Source organism: Poecilia mexicana, unplaced genomic scaffold (assembly GCF_051168715.1).
Source record: "Poecilia mexicana isolate PSO_F unplaced genomic scaffold, ASM5116871v1 scaffold_2, whole genome shotgun sequence".
Taxonomy (NCBI): domain Eukaryota; kingdom Metazoa; phylum Chordata; class Actinopteri; order Cyprinodontiformes; family Poeciliidae; genus Poecilia; species Poecilia mexicana.
The window spans coordinates 44302601-44320895 of record NW_028263371.1 but is presented as its reverse complement, the minus strand read 5'-3'; the positions used below and the strand labels follow the sequence as shown (position 1 = coordinate 44320895).

The window sequence follows — 18295 nt, the reverse complement described above, 5'->3', positions numbered from 1 at the left end:
AAGCATTATTTATTTAAACAGAACACATCAACTAATGCGCTTTTATTACAATTTGGCTCAAAATGATCATAAATTATGAATATTCCAGACCACCTTTGCTCGCCATTTGATTGAACACATTTTCAATCATCTGAACACAAACCCATAAATCTTTATATAGCCAAATTAAAGTGTCACATTAAAAGACTACTCAGAGTTCGTTGGTGTACATAACAGAGAAATAAAGTTTTACTGAGTATTAGACAAACTATCTGCTGATTTGAATTTAAGTGTTCTTTCATGCCACTACCGCTAGATGGCAGCATCGATCAACATGAGTCAATTTAACCGAGGGCAGTGGCGGACTGGGATTAAACCTCAAATCTGGACTTTTCGTGGATAGCCACTATTCCGGGTGCATACCAACAACCACCTATAAAGGCTGTTCAGACATTTGACCACAATATAAATACATTTTGAAGTTCAAGAAGAATGAACTAAACAATTAATAATAGAGGTTTTATCATCATTACTGCACCTTTAAAAAAACGTAAAAGCCTGAAAATTTTCCATCACTTCAACTGTACCTCCCAACAAAAAGGACACACAGAGAGAAACAAACACTCAGTTGGAAAGAGGTTGCCTTCCTGCACAACCACGTTTTCCATGTTTATTCAGTATCACTTGCTTTTGCCATAGAAAGTGAGACTGCCATTGCTATTGCTCTGTACCTATTGGAATGCAACAATTCTGAATGATCTCTTTTGGTTTGCTTCAAATGTGGAAATCTGGATATGTGTCCGTTTTACGGCTGTATTCTGCAGTTTTTGTAGTTTTCATTCTGTATGTCTATATTGCTGAATTTGTATGCCTGTGTTGGGGTTGGATGTCTGATCTTCAATTCAATTCAATTCAATTCAATTCAATTCAATTCAATTCAATTCAATTCAATTCAATTCAATTCAATTCAATTCAACTTGTGCACGTACACATACATAACGGATGGGACTCGCACTGTGCTCTGACGCGCATTATTTGCTACTCAAAGAGACAGCGCCCCCTCTTGGTGTCGTGTGTTAGAAAGCACTCAGTGTAACTCTTTGCTCGCGCTGGTCAGGTTGGCAGCTCTCGACTTCTCCAAAATAGACAGACTGCCATCCTGTCCCTGACTCATTGTATTAGAAAGTATTGTTTTCTACAAGGAAACTTAAAGACGAGGAGTAAATAATTTAATAATTTTCAACATGTTTTTTTTATTATTATTATTATTTAAGATTTAAATAAAAAAGTTTATCTATTTTTCTTTTTCAATTTTTTTCTAAAAATGCTCCTGTTACTATTTTTAATTAACTAACTAAATAGTAATAATAATAATACAAAAAAGTAAGAGTAGAGAGTAACGGCCACCAGACGCCACTGAGGCTCCACTTCACAACATAACCCATGATTGATGTCGCTGTCAGCCAATCAGAGAGAAGGAGAGGGACACATGCAGGTCGATGTGAGCGGAGCCGAGGTTAGATTGTATGGAGTATTATCTCGCCGTCTTCTCGCCGTTTCTATGTACAGCCGTGGAGCAGGTGCGTGGATAGACCCCCGAGTGAATAAATAAGGAAAACCCTCCTGACTGTTTCCTTATCGACCGGTTTGACTGCGGCCACCTCAACTGTGTCGCTTAGAAATTACATCCAGGACTCTAAGCAGGTATCATGAGAGGTCTGACTGGACCGACTACGGCTCACTGGTTTGTGGACAACCCTGGACCGCATCTTGGGTGTCATTTCCAGACGGTCTTCGCTTAGCTAAATTAGTTGCTTTATTTGTTAGGCATCTGATCATGTTCAACACGTTGCCTGGCAGAGAGTCTGGATCAGGTCACCGGTTCACTACACCCATAATTTAGGTAAGCAGAGAGTGTTTTTCTTTCCTGTTTTATTCACACCCTGCATTGGGATATTATGGTCACATTATAAATGCAGTCGCAACTGTACTTCTGTTGAGATTGTTGCTATGGTTTATTTATCCAGATTGAATAGTAACCTAATTGGTTGGCTGTTGTTGCTGCACTGATATCCATGGAACACCCAGCAACAAATGAGATAATCATTGGTAAGAGGAAACATGGCGCAGATTAAGTATTTCATAACATTTTGGAAATGTTTTTAGAAGACTATGAACATTGTTATGTTGACCAAAATGTCCTGCAGCCTAATGGGTTTACAGAGATCAGCTCTGTAATCACCTTCTGTTCCGGAGAGGATTGTGTAAAGAAAACATTTCTCAGCCTCAGTACTTTTGCTGCTACCAAATTGCCAAACAGACACTTTAGTATTAACTATGGCAAGCCAAATTAGTGTATTATCCAGTACATTACTGACTTACAAAAGTATTCACACCCTTTGAAACATTTCACGTTTTGCCACAAAACAGCTACAAACTTAACTGTGTTTTATTGGGAATTTATGTGTGAACAAAAAGTGGCACGTAGTTGTGAAGTGGAGGGAAAGTTATTGTTTTCAAATATATTGGCTTAAGTAAATGGCTTCAGAAGTGTGTAATTTAGATCAGCATGAGAAACTTGTGGCATTACCGAGTTGTAAATGGAAGCCCACGTTGCTTTAATAGCAGCCTTGAGGTCTCTCATCTTCCTCTTGACACAAACCTACAGAGGTCAGACTTTGCTGCCCTATCAAGCACAGTAACACCATGTTCAATTAACCAGCTTTTGGTTCCTTTGGCAACAGCTGTGTAGGCAGGCGCCAAGCCTTGCTGGAAAAGGAAAGCTTCTCCATAAAAGCTTGTCGGCAGCTTTTCCAGTTATGGGGTGTCTGTGACTCTCTACTCTTTCTGCAGAATCTTGATTTCCTAATGAAATGCAAAGCCTCACTTTTATTTTTAAAGAGGACTTTGGACCAAAGTCCAGCAGTCCAGTGCTTTTTCTTCACAATCCAGATGAGTTGCATCTGATGTTGCATCTGGTCCAGGAGTAGCTTGACATAAGGGATATAAAATTTGTTGCCCATGTGTGGTATTTGTCTGCAGTAGTGGCTCTTGATATGCTAAGTCCAGCCTCACTCCACTTTGTGAAGCTCCCTCAAATTCTTGAATGGCTTTTGCTGGACAATCCTGTCAAGGCTGCGGTTTTCGCCTTTACTGTCACACTTTTTCCATCCTCACAGAATGCTATGAGCCAGCTGTTTGCAATATTTACATTAAAAACAAACAGATTGTAAGATATCTATCAGCTCTAAGCCATATCACATTCGCAATATTTATAGTTTTTAAGCTGTACTTGTATATGCTTGTATATGCTGTATGTTTATTCATCCAAGTGATAAATTTGATGCATTTAAATGCTATTTTCTTCCTTATCTCTTGTTATTTTTCTCACGAGGTACATCTCATGGTTTCATTGTCAAGTCTGGCTGCAAGACTGCTCCTATTATTTCACAGAGGGAACCAATTTGCTAAGCAGCCTCTCCGTATCATGCAGTGAGTGCAGTCGCTCCTGTTGAATAAGTGACAAATGTGTAATGTGTAATCCAACTTGGAGAATTGTGTCAGACATTTCACAACAAAGACTGCTGCCCGCAACCCAATTAGTTGTCACTCGAGAAGGCAGCTAATGCCTGCTACTTGTCATGAAAGGAGAGGAAGAATTTGCCTTAGCAATACTGAAGTTTTTCTAGAGCTGAGATATTATTCCATGCAGAGGATAGGAATAATTTAGTCGCCTGCCTTTGGACGAACCTCAAGTAAGTTGGTGTTTTTTCTTTCTTTTTTTCCCCACCCCTTATTATTTACACCAGATGCATCAATGCAGGTGATGCGGGCTGATGTCAGGCATAATTTGACGATTACCATTGATTTGTGCACAGCGTGTAAGTGGGGATAATGTGCTACATGCAGACTTTTGTGTTTCTGGAGTTTTTTTTTGAGCTGTGTTTTTTTGTCTGAAATCATCCGCTGCCCAGTGGATGCTGCATTCACTCTGCTGGACAGTGGCTGACTGGTTTTTGAATGAGGTATGAGGTACGAGTTTGCCCGGGGCAACAGCATCAGTTTCTCTGAGTATGTAGATCGGCAGCGCAGAGGACAATATATGTTTGTGTCTGTGGAGTCTGAGTCATTAGCATGCTGCAAGGGATGAGAATGGAAATTAGTTTTAGTTTCCCTACAGAAAATGCTGCAGGGATTATGCACTGCTGAAATCATTATGAAGGTAAATATGCTTACATTATTCTCCCAGATGATTAAAAAAAATCTATTTCTTGTTTAAATTATATTTGAAAATTTGGTGTCAAACCAAGCAATGTCCATTAGTACAGTGTAACAGATGTTGTATGATGATTCCCAGGCTGTGGACAATCCAGTATCCAAAAAAAAAAAAAAAAAAATCGTGTCACAACTGCAAGATTACAGCCCACCTGCATAAACTGACAGTCTGAGCAAAGAGACCATTAGAAAGAGAAGCAGACCTGTGGCTCATGGTAACTCTGGAGGAGCTGCAGAGACCCATGGCTCATATTGGAGAATCTGTTGACAACTATCGGCTGTGCATTGCACAAATAGAAGAGGTTTGCCAGTTGTTGTTCCCACTTCATTCATGTAAGGGACACAATAAACATGGGGAAGGAAGTACACTGGTCAAATCAGCCCTCAATGTAACTTTACGGCAACATTATGCTGAAATTCATGTGTGGCAGATAACTTAGACTCCACATCACACTGAACAGACTATTCCCATCTTCATCAGCAGTTAAACCAACCCAAATTGTGACACTGGTGCCACATTATAGTCAGGAAGCTGTGCATAGATACCAATTACCCTTTTATTCTGCTTCACTAAATTTGTGTAGGACCATCCCTCCTGAAACACTGCTGCTTTTTCCGTATGAAGACCTTGAACAACCGCTGTTGAGAGCTCCAACTGTGAGCTGTTCCACATATGGGGCAGCAGGAAAACGGCTCTGTCCTTTGACCAGACCAAAACCATTTATCCCTTGTGTTTTTATCAGTGTAAAAAGGGATAGCAGAGGATAAATGTTGGTATTAAGATACAACAAATTGGATATGTTTACCTTAAACTATCCAGTTTGAATTTGTTTGTGTTTTGCTTGTTTTGTAGTTACACACAAATGGATTAATAAAAATGGCATTTTATGGTCTTCTGGGATTTTTCAGCAGCATTAATGACAATTGTAGCAGTGTGTAGCATGACACCGTTCTGTATTTTATTAAACATACATACAAGCAAATTTAAAGCTTTTTGCACTTCAGTTGAAAATAAATAAATCTGTTGGAGGGAAACTTTTGAAAATTCATGGAAAAGCAAAAGCCTTGCCCATTACTGAAATTACAAATAACCAAACTGACCTCCTTGTACAAATGTATTAGTAAGCAGTGGCGCAACTGCACATTATTCAGGTGGATGCGAAAACATAAATCGGCGCCCCCCCCCGAGAGAAGGAACGTCAGGGTGAAGGAGCGACGCTCTCTCCTCTCTCCAGCTTTGACCTAAAATGTACAGATGTCTGCATTAAAGCTGGAGGTGATGATGGGTTTTATTTTTCAGCATCTGTGTAGTTCCCTGCACAGCCGTCTGGCTGTGCAGGAGAGATATAACCATAATCTGATCGTTTTGGAGAATTTTTGCAAACTAAAGTTGCCAAATGTTACCAAGTGGAGACGTGAAATGCTGAGGACTCAAAAAGAAAAAACAAAAAAACAACAAAAAAAAACAAAATAAACACCACCTAAAAAGGTGTTAATTTGGTAATATTTTAGAGATGTATAAATCTTTCCTTTCCTCCACTTACCCACTTAAATATTTTAGTTGAATTGCAATTCTGGTTGTACTTTTCATCACCAACACCTGACATTTTAACACGCTTCAGTACGCTTTGGAGATTGACTGCATATGTTTGGCATGAGCGTGAAAGCTGCCTGATTTTTTTTTTTTTCTTTTCGTGTGTGTATGATATTTGATGGCTGAAAGCATTTTTTTCCATCATTCTATTCCCATGCCAATTATGTGTTCATGTGACTTTCAGTCAACAAAACCCTGTAATTTCAGCCAAGTGGGAAATCCAGTTTGACAGAAAATTGTTATTCTTCATCACAAAATATTGTGGAGCCTGCATTCTTTGCCAGAGAATATTTAACCTTCACAAACTGCCTTTGATTCGAAGGCTTCCCAGATGGTTGTTGCAGCACTCCTGATGAAGTAGGGGAAGTCTGTTAGGAAGAAAAGGACATCATCTCATCCTTTCAGATGCAAGAGAAATAAGCCAGTGGTCAGCCCATTTGAAGAGACTGTGAGGTTTAAGAGAAAATGCATCTCATTTGTATTTCTGCTCTAAGTTTTTGAATAAAATGGTGTTATTAGTTTCACTGGATATAATGGTTCCAAATCTCCACTACATCTGATATGTTATTGCCAGACTGGGTTTAGCAACTATATTAATCCATTTCTCATCATTGCTGTTGGTGAATAATAGTTAGACATTTCAAAGAAAATGGTTTATTCATATGACTGTAAAGTCCCTGGCTCATCTAAAGGGGAATATTGCGTCTAGCTATTTTTATGAATTTAAGTTTTTTTTTTTTTTTTTTTGCATTTTTAAAAACTTGTAAGTTTCAGAAACACCTCTGCCTCTGGGACTCAGATGGACAGCCGTTCTCCGATTGTTTTTCGCTCTGGTATGCATCATTGTTCTGCTTTTGGCAAATGGCAGTGATCTCCTCATACGACTGAACATGTTCCATCCACCTGTTTTGGCAATTGGTACAGTTAACTGCCTTGTTGTCTCTGGCTATAGGAGCTCGACTCTGCCAAACAAACTGTGATTAGCAGAGTGTTGTGCTCTCCTAATGGTGACACTGGCATTGCACAAAAGCCCACGGGAAGCTGGGTTTGACCTCCAATGGATGATCGTCCTGGAGATCTGGTTTAGTTTATTTGTTTATTTCAAGCATTCACATTCAAATACCATAGCACATATCTACATAATCATTTGCATAAAAATGAGGTAGGCAGAAGTATAAATGTATTTGACTCTACACCCTATTTGCAAGAAAAAAAAAATATTTACAGAAAATATGGTTGAAAATCAAAATATCAAAATGCTTATTGATAATGGTCATTCTGAAGGTACACTGGGTGACTAGCTTATTTTGCATGAACTAGTCATTGTCCCTGTAGGAAAATTAGCTGTTGACTCCAAGCTGCACTCCTCTCTGCTTCTGCACCACAGCAGAAAACAATAATGGTTCCCTCCACCCCCCAAGCACTCACTTATCACTGTATAAATGAATATTGCACTTTACATGAATTGCATTTACCTGCTACTTCATTACTTGAGGTAGTGCTCAATCCTCATGATGTGTGTTTCAACAGTTTGATGGAAATAGGAACAAATGAATCCGTCATGTTAGGGTTAGTATTCATGCTTTTCGATCTTTTTTTTACATGTTACAACCTCAAAGCAACACAAAGTAGCACACAACTGTGAACTAGACTTAGCAGGCGTGGGACTGCATACAAATGCATGCCCAACTTTTTTTTTTATTATTTATTTATTTTTTTTAATGTCAAAACTAAAATGCGTGCCAAATGATAGATCCCAGATTATAGCTCAACTGTAGTGTGTTTATTTGAACCCTTTTTTTAAGATAAAAAGATGGTGAGATATCGTTTGTGTTTGCCTGTTTCTGTAGGAGAATGCCTCCTGGCTGTACCTTCTCCGTCTCACCCCTTCATCCTCACCCCCACCTCCGAAGATCAAACACCTCTCCAGCTGTCTGAGACATCCGAGGTCCTCACCTCCATCCGTCTTGCTTGCCTGCCTGACAGACAGACCTCCCAGAGGTGATGCGGCGGTTTGTTTACTGCAAGGTGGTGTTGACCACCTCCTTGGTGTGGGTGCTGGTCGACGTGTTCTTGCTGCTGTACTTCAGCGAATGTAACAAATGCGATGAGAGGAAAGATCGCTCTCTGCTCCCCGCGCTCCGAGGTGAGTTCACAACCTTGTTCACACCTTTCAGTTTCAGACACAACTGGAGGAAGTGTAAAGCTTCAAACTAAGTCCAGGAGTAATTCAATCAAGCCTGGCTTGCCTGTCACCCTTTTCTTCAGTGTTAACTGGCGTTTTAAAGGGGGTTGGAGGCATGACATAAAATCGACGTTTTAAGTGTTACATCATGTAGCACTTAAAAAAACAGTACACCCCTCCGTCATGACTCCCCCACTCAGCATTAATTAGCAAACACCTGGTGGAAATGTGCGTCTGCTGAGCTTACCATGTGAACTACTTCTCAGTTCAGCGCTCCTGAGAAAATTAAATAATAGTAAAAAATAAAAAAAAATAATGCATTGAAAATCAATGTAAGATGTTAAACACAAAATAATTCACACCCTTGCAGATTCAGGTTTAAAGTAATCTTTTAATTTGACCAGTAATTTTTTTTTTCCAGACTGGAAGTAATATGAATGTATTGATGGGGCTCAGTTAGGACCTAACAGGGAATCTGTAGTAGGAGCTAAAGATGATGATAAAGGTGATGACAAGGATGCTTTTCAACCTGAAGCTCATCACCAAAGATTAATCAAACACCAGTGGAAACATTTTCAAAAAGCTGGTCTGCAAATACAAGCAGGGTTTGACTGCTGTACTGCCAGATTGAAAAGTATAAACAATGCTCGACCTGATCTTTTTTTTTTTTAATTAAATGCAAATTAACATCAAATGAAAATATTCATTGAAAATTTATTTTCCTTTCCTGACTGTTTTATTAAGATATGCATCATTTCCTATGACATGCTGTTGGCTGAAAGTAATTTCATACCTGAATCTGTAGGTGGAATGAATATCTTTGCTCATAGATTGCAAACCACTTTATATTTCTGTATATTCTGGATAAAAGCCATTTCCTTTATCATTTCCATTAATAACAGAAGTAAAGCTATTTGCAGTGCAAAATGACTTGAGGTACTTTTTCACCAATTTATTACAGGGTAGGTGCTATGTGTTTTCCTGGCACATAGTGTCATTTTACAGCACAGTCAAATAATTATGCCACCTCCAGTTATAAAAATGCTAAATATCAAATATTACTTAAAATAAATTTGACTTTGTAATTTAACCCCTTAAAATTGGGCCTCCGTCTCTTTAAAACCTTCTGTTTTGTCTCAAACGCTGCCTTCAGAAAGTCGTCAAAACATTTCTCCTCTATTAATCCTTTACCAGCGTTTTCACCAGCGTTGCAGTCAGAAGCAGCTTGTATAATGAGCTGAGCAGATGCACAATTCAACACTCCAGATATGTTTTTGATGAAGGGATAACATTATAACATGATGTAAAGCTCTGTGTGATTATTTGTTGATTTATTTTTTACATCATGATCGGGACTATCAGCCCCCTAATGCAATATTTCGGTATGTTTCAGATTGTTCAGTAACAGTTAAATCTGTGCAAGATTTAACCTTTGTACATCACATAGCCCAAAAATAAATTAAAAAAAAAAAACTCTAGCTATGTTTTTAATTTCATAAAGTGTGACATTTTATGTGTCCTATAGTAAGTATATTCCTCATTGGAGATCTAGATTTTATATTTACTCAAGTAATTTCTGTCATGAAATAGTTAAAATCTGTGTGACAATTTGAAACATTAAACGTTAAAGTGAGACAAACCAGGAAAGACAGACGGAATCTATAATGGAGTTTTCCTTTGGAGACAGCCTGTGGGCAGACTGATATTTCAGCATCTTAAGCTTACAGCGCTCAGTTTAAGGGACCATTTCACACATAAGTATATTTAAAATCAGCAGTCATTGATGTTAAATGTTCTTAGGATGCTTTGGCATAAAATCAGTGCTTTCTGCCTTGTGTTTGCTTCTATATTCAAACTTGATTAGTCTCACTGCAAATATACAAACACAGGCTATTTGTATAGACATGACATTATGTGAGACCACAGAGTATGACTAAAGATAAGTGATATTAATGCAGAACTAACATTTAGTGTAAACACATCTGAAATCATCTTATGACAGCAAAGTGCAACTGAAGTATTAGAACAAGTAATTAATAGTACAGTATTAATGGTAATACTGACCTCTGGCTGCAGTATTGTATAATACCAGATTTCTTTTCTTTTTTTTTTCTTTTTCAAACCATATTTGGTTTAAACATCAGGAGTAGCTGAGGTTCCTTCAGTTTTCCCAATGGTCACATGCTCACTCCTGCATTAATGTGTGTGAATCTCAGGCGATGTTATATCAGTTTGTTGTTTATGCAAAGCTCATTTTTGTGTTGTCTTCCATTCCACTTTATGTAAAACACATTTGTACTTGCGTATATGGCACTAATTTAAAACAAAAGTAATCATAAGCTTGTTTTTTTGTTTTTTTTCTTGAATCTACGATCTGTTTTTTTGAAGACGAGAAAACATACTTATTTCCAAACCCAATCTTCTTTGGCTTCTGTGTCTGATAGACAGCCACTATTGCAAAACCTTCTTCGTGTGTCAAGCTGTTGGAGCACATCTCCAACAGAGAACCTCCTGCTGTGAGAAACATGCGTGAACAACAACAGAAACTCTGGAAAACGTCCAGAGCAAAGCGTACAGACATGCCCTGAAAATCTCTGGCATACATGTGGCTTGTGTTTTCTTTTTTTTTCGAAGATTACACTTTTACGATCAGATATGCAGAGTTCGTCTTTAGCAAAGCCTGATTCCTCACATGCCCTCAAGAAAGCAGGTTGCCACGTTTTATAAGAGGCTTACTAATCTGCTTTTAGGTTGGAACGAGGTAGAGCTGCCAGCTTCTCTGGCTGATGCCATTTAAAAAAAGTCAAATGATACACTGTAGTTAGTTTGCATGTAAGATGGATATCTGCAAACATTTCCTTGTAATTGAAAGTTTTCTGTCTATCATTTGCATCCATTTGTGCATCTGGCTCACAAAGCAAATAAATGGACTGCATATTCCTTCATTTTGGTGCAGTCCTCCTTTTATGACCAATTTACATTCTTTGTGCAAAGTATAAATATGACTTTCCACTACAAAAAATAATTCACAAAAATGAATGAAAGAGAGAAAATTGCTCCTTACAGTATCACCAAAACTGCAAGGGAAGAAATCTGACTTTTAGGTGGTAATTCTTAAATTCTTGCTTTACAGCTAGATAGTAAAACATACTATCTACTATATAGGTAGTAAAATTCAGGGATTCAAACCATTTATTTGATTTTCCTAAAAACAAAAAGTACTGTTTTGAAATAAAAATTGGTCCTGTTAATCAAATATTGCATACACTCAATGCAAATCTGTAAAATAATGATTGATGACTTTTGTTCCTTTTGATAGATCCTATTGCAAATGTGAAAAAAAAAAAAAAATCCCTCATTGGTTTCTAGTTGGTTTCTCTCCAAGTCTCCCCGCACTCTGTTTTCTGGTTTAGACTGTCCTTGGTGCATTGAGTCATGCTGCTTGATGAGGGCATCATAGTTCTTTCAGTTGAGCGCAGTAACCTGTGTATGTGAGCGAGTTATATTCTAAAAAAAAAAAAGTGCAGGATTTTACAAACAGCATTAAATCTAAAATATATTTGCAGGTTAGAGAGATCATTTAAGGAAATCAAAATCCCATCTCTGTACGAAAAGCTAAATTACACCTTCAGCTCCCTGTTTTTCTGCAGCTGGGTTCTTTATCTTTTGCTTCTTCTCCTGCATCACAGTTACCAACAGCTTTCAAGGTGACATTAAATAGTCCTTTCTAAATATGTATTGCAAACAGCAACGATCATTGAGAATCAGATGCTTTTTTTTTTTTTTGGTTTGGCTATAGTTGACATAAATATACAAAATTGCAAACCTTTTTCCCCAAAGTAATTGAATAATGATTTAGTTCAAGATTGTGTTATGCAAATAGATTGCATCTGTTTGGAAGAATTTTTAGAAAATTATTTCTAAAAACAACTTTTGTTTGCACCTGTTTAACGTGTGCAGAATGCATAACCAGTCTGAAGATTGTTACAGTTTCATCTTTACTTGCTCCCATCTGATTTTGGTATCATTTAGAAACCTGAGTGAATACATGTTGAAAAATTGCATCCATGGATTTCATTAAATGCTCATTGAATATGCCCCCAAACAGTTTAATCCACCAAAATTTACATAGTTGCTTACTGGTAACTAACATGGAGACTACAGGGTATTGTGAGAGCAATATGTTCTCTTTTCTGCAATGTGACCTGAGCTTATTTACAAAGGTTTCCCCTTTCTAAACCGTACTGAACATCAGACCATTAAACTCTTGCTAGTGTTACCAGGTGGATAATGATGTCTTTAATAGTCTCCGCCTGATATTCTTGATTAGAGCAGGCAAACTGTGACAACACTGCATTTAGCTGTCACTACAATGAACTTTATGGCCATTTACTCCTCATTACTCTGCTTGACGAAGAATTAATGTTCTTCTGACATTCCAGGGTACAGTTGTTTGGACAGATTCTAATAATATGCGCAGAAATGGACTTTTAATGGATTCTGCAGTAAAAATCTGTTAATCGTTCTGCTTCTCTTTCACACCATAGTGCAGCTAAATCACTCCTGAGCAGGTGGTCATTTGAGAGCAATGCATTAAAGTGAGAAAAGCCTATGCTGGAATAAGTACACTGATTGATTATTTAAGTTTCTACTCAGTTTATCGTTTTAATCTGAGATTTGTTTCTGTTGTAACTCACCATTTGTAGTGCAGACCATCTTTTAATTGCAGCCACTGTTTTTTTTTTAAATAAAAAGTTATTTTCTAGACTGTCTTCCTCTCCTAAAGTAAATATTGTATTCACTCTGGTTGTAGCTCAAAGCTATTTGCTTGAAAAACTTTCACCTTTCACAACCTGGGAAAAAAAAATAAATAAATAATTCTAATTGGAACGAAGAAAATCAATCCTACTATTAAAATCGGCACATAAAACACAATGACTCAATGTTGATGGAGTTTCTCCAGCAGAGCAAACTCTGTATGTTTCCTTTCTCCCGAGCAGTGATTTATAAGATGAACCTTGCTCGTTCTGCATAGTGGTGGAGTGTCTGTTATTTATAATATAATGCCAGCGGTGTCAGACTTGCAGGCAGGAGGGAGAGCACAGCGGTTAAAGGCGGAGAAGGTAATGGATTGAGCCTGCAAAAAAAAAAGCCTCCAACTGTGCTCGGCTACACAGACCCTTTTCTGTAAAGTAAATGAGACTGAACAAAGCTGCAGGATGTTGGAAGCCGTGTTATGAAGGACTCAGCAGAAAATCTGCATGCAGATTGGTAGGCATCCTGACAGTCCAGCTGAGGCAATAATGGACCTCTCAGAAGACATATAGATATAGATACGAGTGTGGTAACGATAAATACAAAAACTCTGAGAAAATCATCTTTCAGCTCCTGGGAACATGTATTATATAGTTGCCATCCATTTGTCCGCTTGCCTATACGTCCATGATGCAAGTTGATCGGGAAAATGACTCCTATTGACTGCTGTATGTTTTCGTCATGTGAGACATTTCTTGAAATATGTGTTCATACATACTTAGTGATAGCTTGGAGTGGGTCAAGAAGTTGATTTTGCTCAGGCACCCAGCTCAACACTGTAGCTGTGTCCATCAAATGAGAGCTCATTGACATACTGGGGCTGTCAACAGCGGCATCAAGAAAAGAGCAGGGTCAGCCGAGATTGACAATATGGCCAACATCAGTCCATTTCAACAAAGCGTTTTTCTGCGGAATCCTCTTAGCTGTTTGCTGTGCAGCCAGTGTCCCACGTTGCCCTCTTTCATGGAAATCGCTGCCTCTGTTTTGAGGGATTATTTGAGGGAGAGTGGGGGAGAGCGACGTCATAAATCCATGTGATGTTATTTACCTTTGTTGAAAAGAGCTGACAGTGTGCTGTAGCAGCAACGCTAATCTGCTGATGTTCTGCAGGCAGAACTGTAGGATAATGTTCCCACGAGGGCTATAAGCAACTATGTGAACCTTCTTTTTGCTTCTAAGCTAGAATTGGCAAAGTCCTGGAACTCATACTTTCTCCTAAATCTCTATAATATATTTCCAGTAGATCATCTGTAAATTTAAATATAGCTGCCAGGCTGCATGTTGCTTAATGCCCAGTTAGCTTAAGCCAGAGCAAAGAGGAGGGTGTCTAGGGTGTCTGCCCTGTCTGTACTAATGGCAGGCATTAGTACAGTCACTGGTGGTCTGTCTGTTCATTGTCACTGATGTTTTAGAAACAGATTGTTCTTACAAATGCCACTTTTTCCTGCTAGAAATAAGTGAGATATCTTTCAAATTTTCTGTATTAGAATCAATACAGTTTCATAAGTATAGAAATCAAACAATCAGAGACTCATAGTTTTTCAGTTTCTGTTTTCTGACAAACTTTGACCCACAAATACTAATTTTAGTTGAGTCTGAATTCTCTCTGATAATCATAACAAACAGCGATCAAAAGAAAGTTGTTTTATGTACTGCTATGTTTTCTTCATGTGTGGACATCGGCTCTCCCAAAGCCTTAGAAACGGCTTTGTACCCCTTGCCAGACTGATGAGGTCACTGACTTCATTCCTCAGACATTCTTGAAAGTGCATGATGTGTCACTTTTTGATATGTTTAAGCTTACTTCAGGTTCTATTTAGGTGATTTTTTTAATTCATCCAGTCTAGCAGTTATAGTACTTGGTTGTGCCTAGCGAAATACAAATTTAGATAGGGGGAGAATTATAATTTAACCTAGGGGCAGGTTTGTTTGAATAGATTTTTTTCCCCTTAAATCATCATTTGTGAACTGTATTTTGTATTTACACGGCTGTTCTCTGTCTCATATTGAAATGTGTTCAGTGATATGAAATGTGTGAGAAAAGGCATAAACAGGAGAAATCTGTGAAGACATTTTTTGTGTGGCACTTACTGGATGTGTACAAGCTGGGTGTATCTTGCTAAGCCTTACTTATTATGTTCAGTGATGTAAGAGATGTTTTTTCTGTTGGCTTTTAATTAGTCTAAATTGCTGCTGTTCATGCTCGTCATTCCTGAGAGAAACATGTCTTTTCTCACAGCTGTGATATCTCGGAGTCACGAGGGTCCGGGCGAGATGGGCAAGGCGGTGAACATCCCTAAAGACGACCAGGGGAAGATGAAGGAGCTCTTTAAGATTAACCAGTTTAACCTGATGGCCAGTGACATGATTGCGCTCAACAGGAGCCTACCAGATGTGAGATTGGACGGGTACGTATTCTTCTGCTTCCACATCATTGCTATGAACCACATTGCCGCACTGGTGATTAGACGGCGACTGTAACAAATCTATATGGAAATATTTACCCAGGCACATGTTTCCTGTTTCCATCAGGAAAGAGGTCTGCAGATAATGTGTTCTGTTTGAAGCGTTAGAAGACACTTTTTTTTTTAAGAGTGGAAAGTGCAATGCAGTATCTTTGAGGGAAATGAGCTTCTGCCCCAGGTGAAGAAGTTCAAGTATGACTGAGTGTACAATGAAGTGAAAAATTAATAGTCATATTACAGCAGCATCCACATTGCTGCAGATGCCTCATTGGTCTGTTGTTGTGAATATAGAACAATGCAAAGGCATCGCCTTCTACAATGGCTGCTGTCAGCGGTTGTCAGGAGCCGTAACCTGTGTGCAAAAGAATGAAATTGCTCAACATCTTCCTCAGGACTCATTTTTAACTACTTTTTAATTCTTTTTTAAAGAATATTTTGCTAAGCATGGCTTGTGGTCACCGACCTAGAGAGGTTGCTGATGGGTGGTTATTTAAGTTTTAATAACACCTGTGTTAATACTGAGCTGCCACAGAACAAAATACAGACAAGCAGTGTTTTGGATTCATGTGATGACCACTCTCAGAGTGATTTTACTGCTTTATGCTAGAATGAAAACGAAGTAGATTAAGCCTTGTTCTGAAGCACTTTGCACCGGTAAACCTATTTTACAGAGAAAAGGTGAACGTTTAGTGGATTTCAGTGCCAACCTTTTTTCTATCTATCATAGTACAATTCGTTCTTCCACATAAACACTACAACAGGTTTATTGCAGTACACAGCTCAGTTTCGCAAGGTTTCTGCAGCTACGCAGTGAGAATAATCCAGATAGGGACAGAGTTATCTGTGAAGGGCAATAACACTTTTTCTTTAAGGCAACCTCCTGGCCCAGTTCTGTCAGTCTGCGCTGTCATGTTGAATAGACGGGACTGAACGAGCAATGCTGTCTGCATCGGTGGCTTTTTTCACCCTCTGTCACTTCTCCCCATTCGTCCTCCCGCCATCCACTGCACTTCCACTGTCCAGCTCCTCTGCCGTAATGTAGTGAATATTTTATTCAATAACATCCACTAGTTTATCACTGCATCACCAATATTCTTTTGCAAACATCACATGGAGCAAAGGACACGATGACACTGCTGTCAGCAGTGGTTCTACTTCTTCCTACTCCCCCGGTGAGAATGTTTCTGCACCGGCGGCAGTGTTGAAGAGCAGCTGGAAACCAAAACTTTGTTTTCAGGCTCTTTAATAAACCACTTTGTGGAACTAACAGCAAAGTATTGAACAGGTAGTTTCAGATTTTATTGATTCTGGTGCCAGCAAAATGAAACATGTTTACATTTAGCTGGTGGCTGTCTGTTATATTGAATATACTTTAGCTGCTAATAACATGTATTTATTCTCATTGTCATTTTACTACCTGCCCAACACACAAAAAAAGATTTACTGTGATGTCTTTGGATGTGTGACACTATTGGCAATGGATCGTTTGAAATCTCAAAGGATCCAAATGAGTTGTTGATCTAACTTTATCAAACCTGTTGCATGCCGCACTTTTCAGATTTTAAATTGTGAGGGGGGGAAAAAAGACTTGTTTTATCCCACTTCATGTTATGACACCACATTATGTTGGTCTTAATAAAACATTGATATTTGTGGTTGCAAATTGAAAAAAAAATGTGCATGAACACGTTTGAAAGGTTCTGATAGTTTATATTTCTGTAAAGCTCATCTGCATGCAGTTGTCTAGACTTCAATCCACTGATTTCTCTTGTCTACATTTCTGTGCCAGCTGTAAAACCAAGGTGTACCCAGACGACCTGCCCAACACCAGCATCGTCATCGTGTTTCATAACGAGGCGTGGAGCACCCTGCTGCGGACCGTCCACAGTGTCATCAACCGCTCTCCGAGACACCTGCTGGTGGAGATTGTCCTGGTAGATGATGCCAGTGAGCGAGGTCAGGAGTTGGTGTTGACTCAAAAGCCTCCCTGAGAATATAAAGTACTTAATGTCTAGTAGACGTGTTGTTTACATTAAGCTGTATAGAATTTTATCCATACCCTGGATATATCTGTAAAAACTTTTATTTATTTAATAATTTTTTTTGGTAAGGTAAAAGTTAGGACACCCTTAGCTTTAACGTCTGTTTGATCCCCCTTACCCGTTGTTAAGTTAGTACAGCTACCTGTACTAACTTCAGTGAGCTATCTGCCAGTCTCTGACTTCGCTCTCTGGGGAAGGTTTGCTCCACAACTCATTTTTAGCTGTGAGATCTTTTCGGGGTTTCTTGCAATGAAATCAAGACGAGACAAAAACAGGAGCTGAATTACTGAGGCAGGATAGAAAATGACAACGGTACTAAATGAACTGCTCTGTATCCCGGACTAATATATTATGATGCATAAGAAATGTCAGAACACTTGTGCTAATTTTCCATCAACATTCCTCTCTATCAAACTTATGAATATTGATGATTGTACTGTACGATTCCCCTACTGATTTATGACTAATGTGTTTAATATCAAATAGGATAACATACTATGAGCTATCTGAGTGTGTTCAGCTCTTTTTTAGTTTCTTCTATTATCGCTTATCTCAAGCGCAGACTTCTACTTAATATAGTGAAATGTCATTCAAATGTCATCCTCTTAACAGGATTTTTCTATCATTGGATCTAAAATCTGATTTCCAGATGGAAAGTTATTTTTTTTCTTCTCTTATCCATAAATTCTCACGTGGCAAAATGTCATATCTTAAAAAGAAATCATTATCATTGCAATATTTGTAGGATTTTCTTTATGTTATCCATCATGTGCCTATTTGAATGTGGTGCTCTCATGTGGCATTTCTACTGAGTTAAACAGATTTAATTTTGCAATTCAAGCAGGTATAGTTGTTTAAATGTAAGTAGTTTGTGCCAAATGCATGATTCAGCAGTTACACAAAGGGGGAGGTGAGCTGTTAGGAAAATATTTTTAATTGA

General features: G+C 38.4%; 1 protein-coding gene across 3 annotated transcripts in view; it reads left to right on the top strand.

Moving 5' to 3' along the window:
• Positions 1-1065: 1065 nt before the first annotated feature.
• galnt13 (polypeptide N-acetylgalactosaminyltransferase 13) overlaps positions 1066-18295 on the top strand; it is a 32635-nt gene continuing 15405 nt past the window's right edge. For 2 of the 3 annotated variants that reach the window (XM_014997169.2, XM_088001420.1), the window contains exons 1-4: positions 1066-1882; positions 7699-7994; positions 15088-15256; positions 17103-17269. In XM_014997169.2, the coding sequence (XP_014852655.2) occupies positions 7853-7994; positions 15088-15256; positions 17103-17269 (478 nt within the window). In that variant the 5' untranslated portion in view covers positions 1066-1882; positions 7699-7852. Of the gene's footprint in view, positions 1883-7412; positions 7995-15087; positions 15257-17102; positions 17270-18295 lie in introns of those variants that run through there. The other variant, XM_088001416.1, reaches the window with a different exon arrangement.